A 20636-nucleotide genomic window follows, 5' to 3' on the forward strand; every position below is an offset into this window, starting at 1 on the left:
ATATTCGTCAGTTCCTTTTGGTCACAATATTCACATTTTCTGATTATTCAACTAACAGGTTAGCTCGTATCTTTGTTACATTAAGAAACAGTAAAAGGCAAAGGAGCTATCAAGGGTTGTTTTAAGGGTTGTAGCACACAAACATAAATTGTAATTGCCTGTACCTTACCTTAGTAAACTTTACCTGTACCGTAGAAAACTTTAGATGAAACTTTCCCGCCATAAGAACAAATCCTGTAATCGCTGCTGGATATTAAATTTAACAAAAAAAGCTTTGAAAGTAAGGAGCAACAATAAAACTTAAAACGAACAGAAATTATTACCTACATGAGGGGGGTCACCCATACCTCAGTGACTCGATTTTTACGCTAAAGTTTGATTTTTTGTTATAGTTATTTAAGAATGGCTCCTGAATCACAGGTGTTATTCAATTAGAATAATAAGCTCTTTTAAAAGTTCAAAATAATTTAGAGCGTAAAGAGCGAGGTATTGAGGAGAGGGTAACCCCCATCATGTAATCAATAATTTATGTTCGTTTTAAGTTTTGAAGTTACTCCCTACTTTTGGTTGAAAAGAGTTGGTTTTTTTTTATTTGATTTCTGATCGCTTTTTAAATAATCTCGGGAAATCGGGCTCCCCCTTCATGGAAAATTTCCTTCCCGCACAAAAAAATTTCCTCCTCAAAAAGGTCCCCCCATATAATCAACTCCACCTCCACCAGAAACATTCCCCCATAAAAATGTCTGTATACTTCCAATAACCAATACTATATATTAGGGGCAATAATATGGGTAAAATACCCTTAACATAAGTGGGAACAAACCAACTATTATTTAAAAAGTTGTACAGATGATTTTTTGTTTCTGTTAGTAATAGGAAAATAGAGTACTAGTAAAAATAGCAAAGATTGATAAATTAATGTCGCATCCACAGAAAATACCCTCCCCTCAGAAAATACCCCAGGAACATACCCACCCCCACCTTGCCGTGGAAAATAAGTCTTTCCAAATCTGAAAATCTTATTTAAGTCTATTTTTCTCCATTGGGGGAAGGAATTTTGGTATTTGTGTTTTATATGCTTTTCACTCAAGTTTATGCTGTGTAAAACTTGAGAGCAAGCCTGTTTCTTTGCCAGTATCTTTCAGCTTAGCATTAGAAATGAGAAAGACAAGGACAGAATAGATGGGAAATAAATAATTTGGGCTATATATAATTGCACATAAAGGGGGGGGGGGTAAAGTATTTAGACAGTTTGAAGTCAGAAAACAATTCTTACTGGTTCATTCTGGCCCAAATTTGTTTCCAAAGTTACGAAAAAACTAACAATGAAACCGGTTTCTTCTCTTGTCTTGGACATTGTGAACTTGAGTGAGTGGCATATAATACACAAGTACCAGAGTTATTCATGGAGAGAGAGCTGGATTTCCTGGTATTATTCAAAAACGATCAGAAACTAAATTTAAAAAAAACAAGTTTTTTCAATGAAAGTAAGGAGCAACATCAAAACTTAAAACAAACAGCAATTATCACATATATGAGAGGAGTTGGAAATTCCACAAGACTTTCCTCTTCACGCTAATGTTTTGAATTCTCATCCTAATTCTTCTAGAACGGTTCCTGAAACACAATGGCTGTTTAATTAGAATAATAAGCTTTGTTTTAAAATTGTATAAATAATTTTGTATAAAGAATGAGATCTTGAGGAGGGGACTCCTTTCATATACGTAATAATTTCTGTTCGTTTTAAGGTTTGATGCTGCTCCTTTCTTTCAGGTGAAAAAAAATTTGGTTTTTAATTGAATTTCTGGTTGTTCTTAAATAGTACAAGGAAATCCAACTCTATCTACATGAAAAATACCGGTAGTTGATTAGTATACGCCACTTACTCAAGTTTACAATGTGTAAAATTAGGGAATAAACTAGTTTCTTTTTTAGTTTCTTCATTACTTTAGAAACAAATCTGGACTATATATTTGCACAGTTTTCTGTGCAAATGTATAGAATTGTTTTCTGACTACAAACTTTTCTTAGTAATTATGGTAACAATCGCCAATTGCTTGATTTTCTAGCTAAAAATACTCTTTCCTACCTTTATAATATAAATTTCAGTACACTAAGAGTGAAATGCTTTAAAATGTTTATGAATTTGTTTATTAATGAAACTTATATGCACAAAAATACGTGTCCTTCAGATATTCTTCCACATATAGGTGACAACCGGCAACAATAAGCAGCAGCAGCTCATCAGGATTCAATTTCAGCTCATTTTGGCATTCAAAGTCAGGGTCAAATTTTATACAATATAATGTAACTTCATTTTTATAATATCTCTTCATAGAACAGGAATTATTACATATATGAAAGGGGTTGCCTTCTTCTAAAGACCTTGCTCTTAATGCTAACTTTTTATATAGAATTTTAAAATGAAGCTTATCATTCTAATTAAATGGCCATTGCATTTCAGGAATCTTTCTTTAAAGAACTAGGTCAAAAAGTAAAAACTTTAGCATAAAAACTTTATCAAAGGAGTATCTCCTTTCATATAAATTTTGATATCGCTCCTTACTTTCAGTTTACAAAACTTGTTTTTTTTTAATTAATTTCTGATCGTTTTTAATTAACACCAGGAAATCCAGCTTATTGTTCTGGCTCTCTCTCTATGAAAAATACTGGTACATGTGTATTATACACCAATCACTCAAGTCTATGCTACATAAAAGTCAAGAACAAACCTGTTTCTTCATTAACTTCTATGTTAGTTTAGAAACAAATTTTGGCTAAATAATTACACATTAGGGGGTAATAAGGCATAGCGGGTCTGTATGCAAAATATGTTGGATACAATTATACTGTTTATTATGAAGTAAGAACTGTTCCCCCCCCCCCCCCCTCCTGGCCTCTTGTGCTAGTATATAGCCCAAATTAGATATTTTCTATCTATTCTGTCCCTGATCATTGTCTTGTCTCATGCTAAGCTGAAAGAAACCAACAAAAAAAAAACTCAAATAAAATTTTCAAATTTGGAAGCACCCATGTTTTATACCCATACTCTAGATAAGACTTTATATTATACTTTATATTGGACTGTAACTTCCAATATTCTAATCTTCTCATTCCCATTCTTCCAAACTTTTTTCAACTATGAAAAAAACCTAGACTTCTGCTATTCTATTTAAACATTTTCAATCACTATCTGTACTAATAATACTACCTATTCAAGTAAATAATACCTAGGTAACACTGTTATTGAAGGTTTGCTGGTGCTTACCCTCCCAGAAAATAACCCCTGGAAAATTCCCCTCCCCATGGAAAATGTCCCCCCAGAAAATATCCCAGCCACCACTTTAAATACCCCCCCCCCCAGAAAATACTCTCCAAGGAAAACACCCACCACAAAATACACCCTTTCTCCCCAAAAAATACCCCAACCCATAGAAACCCTTGGTATATACCTCCTCTGGGATAATACACTCATGGGAAATAAGATTTTAAGGAGTATAAAGGTTTATTTTTCCTCAAGCCAATAATAGCTCTCCAGGCAATCCAAGATAGGTCCAAATTAATAAAGTAAAGAGAAGATAGACTAGCTTGGGCAGTATATGAGGAGCTATTAAGGATAATCAACCAGACGCATTGGCCATTCTATTCAAAAAATGTTTGACATGTCAGGTTTTTTGTATTTATGAAATGATGGTATAGGGTCTGAGAGAAGGAATAGTAGGCTGGTTACACTGTAGTAGCACAGTAAATTGATGCTCTGTTTAAAAAGGGGGCCCAGGAATCAATCAGTAAATCATCAGTAAAGCTGGGCAACCAGCTTGATACTTGTCCCTGTAAAAAAAGAAGACCCAGCAACCAAAATGTCACTTTGATTCCCTATGCACAAGCAATGGCTTTTCTGGATCTGTATATGATTGTTTTTATAGTAGATCTATTGAGAATGATTCAAGTAAGACTAGAAGAGCAAGAAATCCAGAAATGGTGGCATGCACTAGTTCTAAACAAGATTTTATGATTATAAAGATGATACCTTAATTACCTTAATTTGCACTTCAGAGCAAATTAGTTGCAAGAACTGTGATGCTCTGTAGTTGATGATGGCGATAGATCTGGTTGCTGTGCTAAGGTCAAGTGAGAAACCATAGGGACTAGAGAGTTCTGGAGAGATGCAATTTAAGCCCACTTGGTAACAGTGATCACATGGTAGGTATGGTTCAAGGACCATTCTCCAGCAATTTAGAGTTGGCACCACTGCACAACAGCAACTTCGGATAGAGTGTGTGAGATGGTTTGGTATGACAAGCTGCATCATCCTCCAAGCTAACTCACTATTGTGTTCCATGACTGTTATGGTAGTGAGGGCTGGGAGGGGTTTTCCCACTGGAGTCTCCATGGTTTGGCCTCCCATTCCTTGTCGAGCCTCTTCTTGAATTCCTCAGGCAAGGTTGCTGAGACTGTCTCTTGGCTTAGTTGGTTCCAATTGTTCACCACTTGCTGGCTGAAAAAATCTAGTTGGACTTTGGTGTTAACACTGGATTTTAACAGCTTTTTGGAAAGTCCTCGTGTTTGCTTTTGGTGGGGGGAGAAAGTGAACAGCTTCTGATCTGCTTGCTGGAGGTACCTGTAGGTGAGCAGCATGTCGTTACGCCTACGCTGAAAAACGAGTGTTGAGAGGTTAACAGATTGTAATCTTCTGCAGTAGGGCTGACTGCATAAACTGTTGATGCATTTGGTGGCTCTCCTCTGGACTCCCTCAACAAGCTGGATGTCACTCTTGTAAAAAGGACCAGCAAGACATGTTCCGAAATCTAGGATTGGCCTGACCAGAGCTTTATATAATTTCAGAAAAACTGTGGAGGATTGACTACTGATGGTTCTTTTCAGGAGTCCCAAATTTGCATTTGCTTTTGAAACTGCTTGGGCAGTGTGCTTGTGGAATTTTAAGCTGTCATCCAACAGGACTCCCAGGTCTCTACCACTACCACTGTTCTATACAAGATTTTATTATTATAAAGATGATACTCTCTTGGCCAATACCCCCCTCCCCCTAGTAAATACCTGCCTGTGGAAAATAAGGCTTCCAAATCCGAGATTTTTATTTGATTTTCTTTTTTTTCAATAAAAAGTGCTAAGAAATAGGAAAAAGAGGAATTTACACAACATAAGTATTATAAAAACTCAGACAGAAAAAATCCATTTTTGTTGAAAAGACTTCCATATGAAATTCTATAATTTTTGCCAGTAGTGGGCATGAAATTCAAAAAAAAAAATAAAGGAGAGAGAAAATATAGGCAAAAATTTTAGATTAATCATTAAAATTAAGCTAAAAAAAACAAAAAGTTCAAGAAGGTTTGGCTTTCCTTTGAAAGGATAGTTTGCTTTAGAAAGCAACAAATTCCTACTGCTTAAGTAATTAAAAACAAAAGCATTGTCAAATTCTATGAGTTTGTTTTTCTTATCTTTCAAGTATTATGCTACCACAAATCACCACAGCTGGAAACACTTGCAGGTGGGTTCACTTGCATATCATGCAAAATTACAGGCTGTCCATGATTGGTAAAGGGAGATCTCACAAATATAAGTTGTCCATATTGTTGATAATCAACCACATTGTGGTGCATGGTCTCTGGTACAACTATCCTGGGATCTGGAGGGAGATTCACCTTCTCTTTACTATTTTATGTACTTAAAAGTCTAACTTCCACTCTTAAATCTATCTTCTGTTTCTTAAATCTATTCTTATATCTGTTTGTTTCTTAAATCTTATTCTTATACATGTTTCTTAAATCTATTCCACCTGTTTCTCCATATCCTGCTGATATTTCAAACACGTTCTATATTTTTAGACTTCGCGCTCCCAATTTTCACCACTGTTGCGCGGTGCAAAATTTTAAACTTAGGCTTATATTAGATTTAAAGTTTCCGACTATAAATTTGGATAGTGAAGATAAATAAAAAAAAAGATTGATTTTAGCTGAGAAAGATTAAAATTCAGAAAAATGGGTGTTGTGGTCAAAAAAGGCAGAAAAGATAAGTTATATTTTGTGCTCTACAGATAGATTTAGATAACCCCACCTCGTTTCGTAGTATATTTTGATAGCGGTTTTCCCCTAAGATTAATTAAAAAGGAAAAACGATAGGCTACATTTAACCCAAGAGGAGCGGAAATACAGTCAAATAGTAATTCAAACCTAAGGCGAACATAACTCACGATTAAGAAATAATTAAAACTCAAAACAAACATAAATTATAATATTAACCAAGCTGCACTTTAAGTAAACAGAAACTAAGCTACATTTTTATCATCGTTTAGTGAAAGTAGTTGTACTTACAACTCTCTTGGACGTTCAAAGTCTAAATTTTCATTTTTACTGCATTTTGGACGTTAGTGAAGCAGTTTGGCGTTCTTCGGTGAAAACAGTAAGTAAGTATAAACGGTTTGAGTATCGAGGGATTTTTTTATTTTCGCTGGTGACAGTGCCCACTTCTAACTATTTAAAATAGGACGTTCTATCGCCTTTCACAATAAAAATCTGATATTGGCAGTCACTGCTTTGAGTTTCTCTCGGACAAAAACATAAATAAGTACAACATCGAACCTGCCGGCCATCAAAAACAGATTTTAAGCCAAACGGCGATTTGATCGTCCTTACGAATGGCGATCAAGAATGCAGCGAAAGTCGAAAAATGAAAATATACAGTTCAAAACTAGTTTTTTTGTACTTATTTCTAATAGTTATATTAGAAATAAGTACAAAAAAATTAGAAATAAGTACAAAAAAAACTAGTTTTGAACTGTATATTTTCATTTTTCGACATTAAAATAATAAAATTGTATTAGCCAAGGTAACTGGAAAGATCTAATGAAATGCTGATAGACAGCTCAATATATGTTAATGCTGATTTCTAAGAGTCTAGGTAATTTAATATTATTAAAGTTATAACAGACAAAACGTTGCGCCTTAAACGTTTAAAATGTTTTTTTATGTAAAGTGCGATTTATGTCTTGATCTCTACGAGGTACAAGGGGTGTTAGTCTTACTTCTGTTTGCTGTAACTTGTGTTTGTTTTAAGTTTAACTTGATTATAAATTATAATGCCTGTTCGTTTTGGGGCTTCAATTACCTATTGATAGTTATTTATGCCAGAATATGGGGGGAGGGGTAACGGGGATGCACCCACCCCCTGAAATTCAGGAAATATGTCCTGTAGGTTCGACATTCTTATAAATCTTTAATAATACAAAAGCATGATGTACGCTGCAAATCTTAGTGTGATGAAAATAAATACTGATTGATTTGTTCAATTCACTAAATTAAATAAAAGAGAACGAAATGTTGCTTAAGAATTTTCGCCTTTTCTAACCACAACACCCATTTTTCTGAATTTCAATCTTTTTCAGCTAAAATCAATCTTTTTTTGGACTTATCTTCATTATCCAGATTATACTTAGGCGGCAACGATAACTCTAATGTAAGCCTACATTTAAAATTTGGCAGCGTGCGACAATGGTGAAAAGTTGGTATATGAGCTCCATTTACGATGACGAAAGAAATGAGTTACACTTGAATCCACCAAGTTTTGTTACCATTGAAGAATTAAATGCTAAAACTGGCGTGCTTTGTTGGAAAGTATGAATTAATGAATGTTTAAAAGGCTTCAGTAGGGGCCTAGATATGTATTAACCTGCTAGTGTAACAGGTAAAGAATAGGCTTAGTTATGTTTAAATGTACAAGTGTAATAGGTAATCCAGAATAGTTGCTCTCCAGAAAGATACATGCCTACACAAAAAGAGATACACCTTTGTATGTTCATGTTTATAACCTAGGCTATTTATTTTTTGCATTCTTGACAGTTTGCCCCTCCCCCTCTAACAGCCTCATATTGGCTAGGCCTGAGCTATATAAAAAAGAGGCAAATTTGGGTAGTTTAAATTACTGACCTAAGAATAAGGTGAATATACCACTCAATGCCTTTTTATGCTCTTTTTGAATAGGCCTATAATTATCACTTTTCTTGGAAATTAGTTTTAAACCATATATATGCCATCAAAGATTATACATTTTTTTGGTAAAATTCTAGTTAATTGACTTCTTGTTATCTCAGAAAGGGTTTACGTTAGGAAATTGAAACTTTCAGGGATGAATCTACAGACTATAGTATGTCCTGGGAAGGTATTTTGAAGCAGCTACCTCTACTCCTTCTCCCTCTAGAGGACCCTGACCTTTGATAACCTTTAAAAATATGTGTGTTATAAAAGTGAAACCTTGCAAAACAGATCTTCTACTTAATTAAAGTACAGCAAAATTGTTTTCAGCTTCATAACTTTGCTCAATTCCATTTTATAAGATTTAAAGATATGCAAATATATTTCCTAAATTTCCTAAAAAAAACCACTGAAATGGCTCAAAATTCTACTCAAATAACAGGAATTGCATTTTCAAAACTAAAGGCAGAGAAAAAGTAACTAGTAACTGAAAATTAAGGTAAAATGTTGTTTTGTCAAAATTGTAACAGGTATAGACCTGTCATGTAGGCAAATTTCAGGGTCCTCTAGAGAGAGAGAGAGAGAGAGAGTGGAGGTGGGTACTTTAAAATACCTTCCTGGGACATACTTTAGTCTGTAGATTCATCCCTGAAAGTTTCATTTTCCTAACCTAAACCCTTTCAAAGATAGCAAGAAGTCAATTAACTAGAATTTTACCTTTTTTTCTTATTTTAGATACCACTTATATACAACTGTTAGCATCACTCTTGTTTAAGTGAGTTCACCTGTAAATTGAAGTGACTAGGCTTGGCTGTGACAACATCAAAAATTACATGAGAAATACATAACATGGGACAGGCTATATATTTGCCTATTAAAATTCTGGTTTAGCTATTTTTCACTATCTCAGGAAAGGGTTGTGTTAGGAAAATGAAACTTTCAGTAATCAATCCAGGGCCAGAAACATACTCTGGCAAGGTATTGTCAAAAGGATTTTATAGGTCATCAAATGTCACTACCCTTTATAGAGAGAAGGAATAGAGGTAGGCACTTAAAAATACCCTCCTGGGACTTACTGTAGTTTATAGACCCATCCCTGATAGTTTCTATTCCCTAGCCTAACTCCTTTCCAAGATGGTGAAAAGTAGCTAACCTAGAATTTTACCATTTGTACATGAGGGGGAGGAGTAAAGTATTGTGGAGTTGCAGTTGAAATATGTTAACTAAAGTTATTTCTGTATATAATGAATTAAGAATTGTATTTTTTTAACCTTTTTAAATATTCAAATAACAAGAGACAACTTAATTATATTTGAGGGTCTGTAATGGGCTTACAGTAGAATCAAGCATTAAGCAGTATGTTCATCTAATTCCTAGGTCTGTAGCTTAAGCTCCCCTAAATTTGCCATAAACTAACCACCAACAGATGGGATTCTAACTATATAATAGCAGCAAGTATCAATGAAGTGTTTGTCTATTTCCTTTTTTTTTATTTTTGGTTTGTTTTTGAATCAGTTCTCATCAATTGTTATGTAAGTTTTGTTCCATAGCCTATGGTAAGAACAAAACTGTAAAAATGAATATAAAATTAGCAATCTAAAAATGTCCCTCTTTATGTTCTAGCATTTCTTCTTCTGAAGAACTGCTATTCTATGCTTATACCATGTAAAAGTGCAGAGTATTAGCTCTTTGATAAAGTAGAAAGAAGTTTTAGAGGATTATGACACATGATTTGCCTACTATATGTAAAAAATGAGTTAAACTACCAAGGACATCAAAATGAAAACATTCTTGCCACTTGGCTCCATCTTAGGTCTATTCAAGACCTAGTTTTTTGAACCTGAAAACTAGAATTTTTTACAATTTTTTTTTGGTTGTTACAAAATATTAAAGGTCAGAAGTCATGCACAAAGTTTCATAGTGTTTCCAAACCTAACCATAAAAATAATATTAAGAAAATAATTTGGTAAATTTTTTAACGTTTTTTATAGTGGGAAATTCAAGGATATTGCAGACACCTCCAAATAATCATTCAAGGAAGATATGTCTCAAGTTTTCCATTACACAGTATTTAATATTCACTCCTATATATGCTGGTCTAATGGCTTATGGGCTATCATGTGTCAAGCCAAAAAGGCTAGGATGATTTAAATATAGATCAAAGTCATTTTCTTAGATTTGTTTGTGTCATGTCTGTATTTCTTTCCTAGTATCTGAATTAGAACAACTGATTAAATATCTGTATTTTATGTGATATAAGTTAAGTAGGCTAATAAAATTAATAATTTTACAATAAATGTAACAAAACAGGATGATTGGTCTTTCCAAAGAGATGATCTTTTTGGTTACTCAACAACTAATGATTTGAAATGCTGAATAGCTTTGATATTAAAGAAATTAATGCCTACTTATAGTTTTAGCTAGGCTATTCCATGATATATACACTTCTTTTCAGTTCCTATTTTTTAATATTAAGTTAGTAGCATATATTTGTGCATAATTTTACTCACTCAATCACTAGATGTTCATCTAGTTTGCTGCCAGGATGTTCATCAGTTAATTAAATAATGGTTGTGTTTTCCGTCTGCCTCAGCAATCAAACAGTTTATACCTTCTAGACCTCAATGATGATATATTTGTTTTGCTTGTTTTCTGCCGATTTTTCATACCTATTCTTTATTTTTAAATGGAGTAACTTCAATTATAAAAACTAAATTAAAAATTTACTTTCTTCATTAAAAATTAAAGTCCTCATTTCTCCTAATGTTTCAAGACTTACATGGCTGTGTAAGTTTCCATCTAACTGATTTAAAGAATTAAATTTCATTTTTATATCCTTGGTCCTTTATGGTGTATTATAAGGGCAGAAATTAGATAGAAGAAAAGAAACATAAAATAGCATTTTCCATTAAATGCTGCTCCCAAATATAGTTACTGCAATTATGATTATATCCCAGCAACTACCTAATAAGACCAGATAAATGGGTAAATATATACATATTCACATAATTTTGCTAGGAAGAAAGTAAATACCTTGTTTGGTGTCTTTTTTGTGCTTTTTCCAGATTTAATAGTTGTTTCTGGGACAAATTCCAGTTTGAGTCCTAAAAGGGGCTCAAAATAGTCCATAGTAACCAAAGTGTAAAAAAAAAAAACTAAAAAAAAACATCAAGTTTGTAAAAAAAATCCATTTTCTACCAATTTTGGAATAGTAATTATTATTTTTAGTTGTCTTAAGAATTAAATGTTATTTATAAAGAAAAATCAGTAGTATTTTTATTTCACAGCCAAACAAAAAAAAACACCATTAGAATTGCCATTATTGAGAACTTTAACTAGGAAGCTTACAGTGCTGATCTTGAGAGGCAAGAAAAATCACACTTTTCCATGGGTAGCTCTGATGCAACCTCCTTTTCTTTTTTTTTTTTTTTTTTGTTGCTAACAGAGCACTGAAACATCAGACAGTTACTTAAAGCCTTGTTTAGAAGCAAATTTTCATAACCTAATTAGTTTAACTGAGCTTTTAACTTTGCAGCATAGTCTAAAATCTATTGAGAAGGTAATAATTTACCTTTTGTGCCCCCATTGAGGACTAAAAACGGTATTTGTACCAGAAACAATATTTGCTTTTGGAAGAGCATGAAAAAGACTTTAAGTGATGTTTTCACTTTCTCCATAGCAAAATTGTATGAATATGTATAATATAAACGAAATATTGTTCTGCTATGTCAAAATATTTGCTTATTTTGTGGGTTTGCTTTTATCTTTTGTGCTTATTTCTAACAAACAGTTGTTTCATAGTACCAAATACAGCCACTTTGAAAAAACAACAACAATAAAATCAATAAACTCTTACATAAAGCCTAGGACTTTGTTTGAGCTCATTATGATGGAGAGGGGAAGCTGTTTGCAATTATTGCAGCAGCAATTATTATATTTGAAAGTAACATTGAAGTGTTTTTTCTTATCTGATTTCTGCCCTTCAAATTACCTTAATCAATAGTAAGAAATAAACATACTATTTAATTTGCTCTAATGCTCTGTTGCTATGTAATTGTCATCTAGGTAGCAGTCTTGTTAATACCTCATCTCATTTAATTCATTGATAAAAGCATTTTTATTTAATTATATTCAGAAATTGTCTATTAATTAGATTTTAATAGTTGCTTCCAGTTTAACTACCCAGCCCCTCCATCTAATGTCCAGGTATAACCCCATACTGTTTTCAAAAGCTTACTAATTTTTTATACCCCTAATCACAATGGTAAGATGAAATTTTAATTCTTAGACCTGCCTATTTGTATTTTTTATTTCCAATAATGAGAGAAATTTTAAATATATATCAAAACTAGCTGTTGGGGTGGCGCTTCGTGCCACCCCAACACCTAGTTGGTGGGGCGCTTCACGCCCCCCCCAAGCCCCCCGCGGACGTACCCGGTCATCATTTATATTCCCTGTGTGCTGGTCGTCATTTGTGTCCTGGTAAAACGGGATGTAATTTCGTCAGTTGACAAACATGACGTCAGTTGACAAACAACTTCATGACGCATACAGCTCAATCCTTATAATGACGTCAGTCGACAAACATGACGTCAGTCGACACACAAACATGACGTCACTCGACACACACACAGACAACTTATTTTTATATATATAGATTACAATGAATGTTGAATCAAATGGTAGATTTATTAATGCAAAAGCTATCATGAATGTGATAAGTATTCATATTCAGGTCTCAAAAAACAATTTTTGGATACATAAATTGTTTTATTTTTAAAGAACATTGAATGGTAAATCAAATGATATGTTTATCTTTCAGCTACTGAATTGGTTTACTACCCTTAAAAAAAAAAAAAACAACCAAAAGATCACCTAAAATGATACCCAATTTTCTCTCAGCTGGTTAATTTTTTTCAATAAAATACGTTTCTTTTAATAAGTCATGTGTGTATTCCAGCTACAAATACTTTTGCTTTTACAAGTACAATCACATTGGGTTCCTTGGGAAATCAGTCATTAACAGAACTGAATCAGTATATGAAAATACAGATATTCCCATTTTAACCTTAATAAAAAGCAAACTCTTGGTAGAACTTGCCCTCCCTCATCTTGAGAATTTCCTGATGGTACTCCTGTATTTTATGATTGCATTATGACCAGTGGCATGAATGACATCATAGTAAAGGATAATAAGATTTACTGTTAATTGTTGCTATTTTCAATAGGGTTACATTCTTTTCAAAAGAGAAGTTGCATCAGACTTCAGATAAAATTGGAATTATAATGCCATTGATTATATGACATAATTGTATTCTAGGCAGTGGTATTGATGAGTTTTAGAAAAGAAGGTAATGAGATGTAGACAGAGGTAAAAAACTATCTTTGTGTATTCCTTACTTGTACTTAATGACATGGGGTGCAAACGCCTTGCTCTCTCTACAGAAGACAAGACTCTGGATCATTAATTCCCAGTTGTCACATCTTTTGCCAGCTCTGTGGGAAACTCAAGCTATCAGCTATACCATCTTTTGCCAAACATAAAAAATCCAGCCGTGGACTTCAAGATGGTTCTGACAATTATCAATTAACTATTCAATTGACAAACTGGATGTCTATGCCAATCAAGCAAAGGAGTTGCCAGAAACACTTGCTTGATGATGCAGTCATTGGGTGTTTTCAGAACACAGCCAAGCCTATGTAGTTTTTTCACATCAAGTATCATTGTGATGGACTCAGTGTTGCTGCATCACTGGGATACATCATGGGTGCCCATAAGAGGGGGGGCAGGGGGTGCCAACGCATCCTGGCTGAATGATGCTGCCTTATGTTTTTTTTAGGTTTCTGTTATACAGCATTGGAAGTGCTGATTAGACCAGATAAGCCCCCCACCCCCTAAAATTCAGCTTATGGGTACCCATGGCATGCATGAACTTTTGAGATTCTATCCAAGCATTGTATCCTCAGGATTCTTATAGGCAGGAATGGGAAAGAATTTCTGTATTGTGGGGACCAGATGTCCTCATTGGCAAAGCCTCAGGCGTATGTAAGTGAATAGACCTAAGAATTACTTTGTAGACACAGGTTTTTGTCATCATACTAGTCTCCTGCTGGTTCTCCAAGTGATCTGTGAGAAGATGGCTTGACACCTCTTGAATGTTTTGTTACCAAGACTGCAGCTTTCATAATAGTTTTGTCCAATTAAGTGGAGGAGCCAATTATTTATAATGTTTGTCCATAAAATACAAGCTAGAAATCTGACTGTATATTTAGTTTCATAACTTTAGTTTTGGCCATGTAGATTTTTACACCCAGCAGCTGAGAAAAATGTGGCATTTGATTGCCATTGCTTGGACAGTGGCTGGGTCAACAGCTAGAGCAAAAATTTTATCCAAGTCAGGCGTATTGCATGGCTTGGAATTAGTCCCTAAAAATCCCTAAAGCCCCTTTTTTGGGCTCAAGTCCCTTTTTATGCAGAAAGTCCCTAAAATCCCTTATTTCGGAGCATAGTATGTTTGAAAACTGAAGCATGATATATTGAAAGATCAACTTTAGATAATATAGTTCCTCCACAATTCTTGTGGTACTGCTCTCTTGGTAATGCTGTTGCAGTTCAGAAAGAAACAGAAGCAACAAAACAGTGGTCACTTTATATCTGCCAAAGTGTCCATTAACTGTTGTAAACGTTCGTTTACAGCACAAACGTAAGTAAACGTAAACGTTACGTGTAAACGTAAGTAATAACAGCACAGAATTAGCCTTTATGGTGGGTAGGATGGATGGATCACATTGTTGTACCATCACATTGTTCAAGGATAGAGAGTAACATGGGCCTATAGGGTGGATGGGATGGATCATTCATAGAATGGTAATGTTCAAGGTAGATAATATCCTGTGGCTTCATAAAATGAACCATACCATTATGGATTTTTTGAATTGACTTGTATTCCAATGGTAAAAATTATATATTTTTTCCTCTAAATGTTAGTTAATAAGCTAATAGCAGGCTGAGTGAGAAGAGGGGAATACCATAAGTGGAATATTCAGATAGCAAATATCTGATACCCAGTGTTTTTCCTGCTGTGTTTAAGGCTGTACAGTATGATTACCGAAAATTAGCTATGCAAGAGAGATCTTACTGTAAAAAAATAGGAGCGGTTATCTTTTGATGAATCAAACGAGTTTAGAAGGCTGTCCTTAACTTGACTCAGCAAAATTTTAATAGCAGGGTTTCAAGCTGTCACCTGATATTAAAATTCAAAATCGCAAAAAAAGGTAAAAAGCAGACAGATAAGAAGAATTTTGTTAAACTCTCAGCATTAGCCTTTAGTCAAGTTGGGGAAGGAGTAAATAAAAATAAAAAAATCAATTAAGGAAAAAACATGAGGACAATTGATATAACATTGACAAGAAAGAATAAACTTATTTAGGGTAAATTATTTGACAATTTATAGATTGTGCAATTTTTTTACTTTTTGTGTAGGATTTGTAATTGGGAAAGGGAAAGATGTTCTAACCTGGTTGTTTCCCAAAAGAGTGTCTAAATGTGAAATTGTCTAGTGGTGGTGAGGGGTATTTCGAACTAAATCGAAAACCACTGTGTGCATCCTGGTTATATGGAAGGAGGAGTAAAATTTGAAAAATAATTTGTTAAAGATTAAAACGTAAGGATAAATTATAAAATATTGACAATAAAAATACACTTATTTTGAGGCAAATTATTTGGCAATTTAAAAATTACGCAATTTCCGATTGTTTACACACAAGATTTATCATTGAGGAAGGGGAGGGAATTTTTCAACCCAGTTGTGTTCCAAAAGAGTAAAAATGTCAATGTGAAACTTTAGTGAATGCTGAGGGGCATTTTTAAATAAATCAAATGATACTAAGTGCAAATGGTTTATAAACAAGGTGTGTCTGTAATACTTAAGGAATAGCTAAGAGTTTTAACTCGAAATTTTCAGCCCCCTTATTGCTGCTACTTCTACAATGACTGTGACCATTCATTAATTTGACTATAACTGCTTGGGACTATGGCCATTTTTAATTGCGATTGCTTTCAGGTAATTTTGAAGGAATTTTCGATCAAAATCAGAGCATATTATTCACATGCGGGTCGTCAACAATTTATATCAGCAATAGAAAGGGGGGGGCTGTATCCTAGGTATGACAAACAAATATAAGGGTATTATGGTGAAAATTCGTGACGTTTTGACTATTCTGAACAAAATGGCTAATTTTAGTCTAATATCTTTGGACGAAGGATAATGTATGCTAAAGTCTTTTAGCACTTAAAAAAAAGCTTCCTATTGTTTTTATTAAACAAACACAGGGTTTTAGGAGTCGTTCTTAAAGAATTGGTGCACACTTCAAAATTTAGCATAAAGAGCAAGGTGTTGAGAATGAACAACCCCCTTCATATACGTGATAATTTCTGTTCGTTTTAAGTTTTAATGTTGCTCCTTACTTTCAGTTGAAAAAAACTTGATTTTTATTTAATTTATGATCTTTTTTAAATAATCCCAGGAAATCTGGCTACACCTCCACGGAAAAATCCCTCCTCCCCACGGATTTATCTTCTAGACAATTAAATCCTGGTGAAAATTTACCCCGGAAAATTACCCTTAACCTACCCACACGTAAAATTGAGTTGGCAAAGAGAAAGCAAGACACGTGACGAATTTTGCATAGGCATTCCAGCAAATTCCCCCAATGGAAAATTTCCACCGAAGAAGTCACTCCCTGGAAACTTCCCTCCTCATGGAAAATTACCCCTCCGCCACCCAAAAAGTGTATGCATACTTCCCAATAACAAATACTATATGTAAACAATGGGCAAATTTTGTAACTTAAAGACCTTTCCCCAGAGGCTGTGGGAGATCATGATATCTCCAAAGGCATAGTTATTCGACCTTTCAACTATGCTGAACAAAATGGCTATCTCAAAATTTTGATCAGGCGATTTTGAAAAAAGACGTGGGAGGGGGACTAGTTGCCCTCCATTTTTTGGAATTCATGGAATTCATGAATCCTGCCGTAAAATTAACTTAAATTGTCAAAAGCAGCTTTAAAGCTCACTTCAATCAATTTTCATTGTTTACTTATAGTATTTTCATGAAGTAAATTCATATACTACTAGCTGTTGGGGTGGCGCTTCGCGCCACCCCAACACCTAGTTGGTGGGGGAGCTTCGCCCCCCCCCCAAGCCCCCCCGCGCGCGTAAGTCGTTACGCACCATATTAGTTACGCGCCATTGTAGTTGTGTCCCTGTGTCCCACCTGTAAATATAGATAGATATATATATTTTTCGTGTCGCGGTAGTCATTTATATTCCGTGTCCCGGTCGTCATTTGTGTCCTGGTGATTGCTAATCGAACATTCCTTGTGTCACGGTCGCTTTCTCTTTGAGTGTCCCGGTCGTCATTTATATTCCCTATGTCCCGGTGTCCCGATCGTCATTTGTGTCCCGATGTCCCGGTCTGTAATTTCGTCAGTCGACACACAAACATGACGTCACTCGACAGACACACAGACAACTTATTTTTATATATATAGATACATGCATAACAATAGTAAACCCAAAGGTTAACATTTTGATGAAAACCGTTTTATAGTCACTTAAGTTTCAGAATCATTTCATTTTTCAGTTCTTCCATGCATTTGATAACATCATCAAGTCGCAAAAACATACCTTTTACTTCTTCTTCTTTTTTGACTATCTGGAGATGCGAATGCATAAATTCCATGCAATCCTCGGCCCTGAAGCAGCTGGAATCAAACTCAGGTAGCTCTATGGCCAGGCAGAGATCAATCCACTGTACCACCTCAGGGTTATAACTTTTACTGTTCCAATTCTACTCTCCCATCAGGTTTCAGAAAGACATCATATTTCACATTTTAGAATATCTAAAAAAGGAATATGATATCAAAATTTGTACTCTTGTATTGAACCCTAATTCTAAATTTTGCAGTTTAATCCCAAAGATGTTGATGAAAATAAGGAATTCATTGAGCTAAAAAGATCAAGAGGCTATACATATGAAGACAGTGTTGAAATATCTCCTGAGAAGCTTCCTGGATACCATGATAAGGTTAGTTTTCACCTTTCTTTTTTTATTTCCTTTACTATTAGGCTAGTATCAGTTTGGTATTTGGTTTTCTTTGGATAAATACGAGTGATGCTTGGTTAGTACTTACTGGTTCTGATTATACAGATGATTTTGGGAAATGCAGGATTTGTGGAATTCAAACTGTGGTGTTAAATTGCCAAAATGTAGTGTTGGTACAAGGTATTGTCTATCCTTCAAAATGAAGGGTGTGTTTTTGTGTTTTATTTTCATTTAAAACACTACCAAAAAGGTGTTTTTCAAGATCTAAGGAGGGAGGTGAGGACAATCTTCCCGCTGCTTCCCTATTCCACCCAATTGTCGCTCCTGGATTCGAATAAAATTGACCAAGTTGCAGATGTATCTAAGTCCCTCGACATAAAAATCAGTTAACCTGAAACTAAGATTATGAAGTTGAAGCTGCCAAATGCTGATCATATGATTCTGGATGTGGAGTTGCTGGAAATCTTCCTAGAATTCAGAGCTATAAAATTGACGCTAACACCTAAGGAAGTGTGGAAAAAGGAGTGGCTGTAGAAATCAGAAAGGCCTGGACAATAACGGCTGTTTTTTTCTGTCCTGTTGTGCACATGCACAGGAGGGTCTCCAAGTGCTAAAAACGTCAGACTGTTGGATGTATGTGACACTACTACCTCCTAGACATTCTCTGCATTGGTCATTGCCTCTCAAGAACATCGATCAGTCTCATAATACGGTTTGTCAAGATGTATTGACCCTTAATACACATCTGTTGTAAAAGAGGAAGCCAGGTGGCCAAACTAAAAGTATGGCTAATATTCAAACTAGATATTTATCCCTAAAAAGACTTTTAGTAAGCCATTAGTCATAGTGGTATGAGTATAACCCACTGCAGGAAAGATTAACAGATCGAACATTAACTTGGTCAATATTTGACTGTAGAGTGTATAGGAGTGATGCTATTGAAATTGAAAATAAAAAGCACCACCAATCAGCACCCTGAGCAAACTTAAAGCTAAGGTTTGGAAGAGTAACTACTTACCAGGGGACGATGATGCCTACAGATTGGAAGGAGAGGAACCTTTCAGAAAAGCTGAATATGAAATTCAAGAATTTAGGATTTATAGTATAGAAGATTAAATTTAGAATTTTGGGGAAATAGTACGATAGTACTATATTAATTTAGCATGTTAAGTAATTGAGGCAAAGTACTGAGTCCAGACTAGTCCCAGTTGAAGTTAGGTAAAGGGTGTTAGTTAATGATAAAGAGTGTATTAAGGAAATATAGACTGAACAGTGTAAGCATGTATTAAATCGTTAAGGAGTTGTAGGAAACGATAGAGAAAATCATGAGAGAATGTTCAATCCTTTTGAAACATAGGACTGTTTTTTGATGAGGAAGAGATAGATAAGGTATTAAAAGGATGTAAAATCAATAAGGCTGTAGATACTGATGTTGGTTTCAATGAATCTTTTAAGTACGGTGGTTATAACGTTAGAGATACGGATATAAATATTATTTTTGGTAAAGGGGAAGTAACTACTGATTTTCGGAAACTTTTTTACTAAGCTCCTTTATAAGGTTAACAAACAAAATCTTAATGATGGAAGTAATGAGCAACGTGTACTACTTTATCTATAAAACTAGCTCAAATAAACCCACTCTTCATATCTCCATATATTTGTATAATTTTAAAACACTAGCGCTCTACAGAAAACACAAAACAATATATGTTATTTGTAGATTAGATGGATAATGCGCTTTAGGACGTTTTTTACAGTGGAAAATTAGGTATCTTAGGAACTAGTAGAGTGATTGAAACTCGCTTAATTAGGCACGCGGTGTAGATTATCATCTTGCTGACAAATGTGAAGTGAAGGTAATGTAGAATTATAGACTAACCTCAGAAATTCGTATCATAGCTTGAAATTTTTCATACAATATAGAGAAATAACCGGATATCTGAATTTTACATAATGGTTTATTAGTTCTTGATTTCGAATAATAATGAGTTGCTTTTCTACAGTTGAAAATTTATATTACTAACCATCGATAGTAGGGCTCGTGAGACTAATGAGTAGCCTTGTAAGTCAATCTGTCGTTTTTGTATGCTGCTTTACGACTTCTCAGAAGCAATAACATTTTTTTCTAGTATTTTAGATATTTTAAATTGTATACTAAAAGTTGTCTTTTTTCTGAACATTGAGCATTATAAGTTAGTCCTTTATTTTATACATCTAAAGGAACATCCTGATTTTTTGGTGTTTTTTTTTTTTTGTAAAGCGCTAGTTTTTAAAAATTTACGAATATAGCGAAATGCCGTGAGTCGGTTTACTTGAGCTATTTCCATAGATATATGTTGCATAGGCTTCAAAGCAATAATTTTCGCTTTTTTTGGCGACTTAGGTGTTGGCTGAGAGTTTCTAATAGATAAATCGAACATTAAGGTTCAGGTCTACCAATAAAAGGTTCAGGTCTACCAATAACATTGAGAACCTCATCATATGCCCATATTTTTAGCAGCACATGGAATTTCTCTTGATGCCTCACACATCAGGGATG

The 20636-nt window shown here is 34.4% G+C and overlaps 1 protein-coding gene across 1 annotated transcript in view; it reads left to right on the forward strand.

The window, feature by feature from the left end:
• Window positions 1–7463: 7463 nt before the first annotated feature.
• Window positions 7464–20636, forward strand: part of LOC136036179 (acireductone dioxygenase-like) — a 31738-nt gene continuing 18565 nt past the window's right edge. The window contains exons 1-2 of the mRNA XM_065718247.1: window positions 7464–7631; window positions 17960–18079. Coding sequence (XP_065574319.1) covers window positions 7509–7631; window positions 17960–18079 — 243 coding nt within the window. The 5' untranslated portion in view covers window positions 7464–7508. The remainder of the gene's footprint in view (window positions 7632–17959; window positions 18080–20636) is intronic.

The sequence above is a fragment of the Artemia franciscana genome, chromosome 15, assembly GCF_032884065.1.
Source record: "Artemia franciscana chromosome 15, ASM3288406v1, whole genome shotgun sequence".
Lineage (NCBI taxonomy): Eukaryota > Metazoa > Arthropoda > Branchiopoda > Anostraca > Artemiidae > Artemia > Artemia franciscana.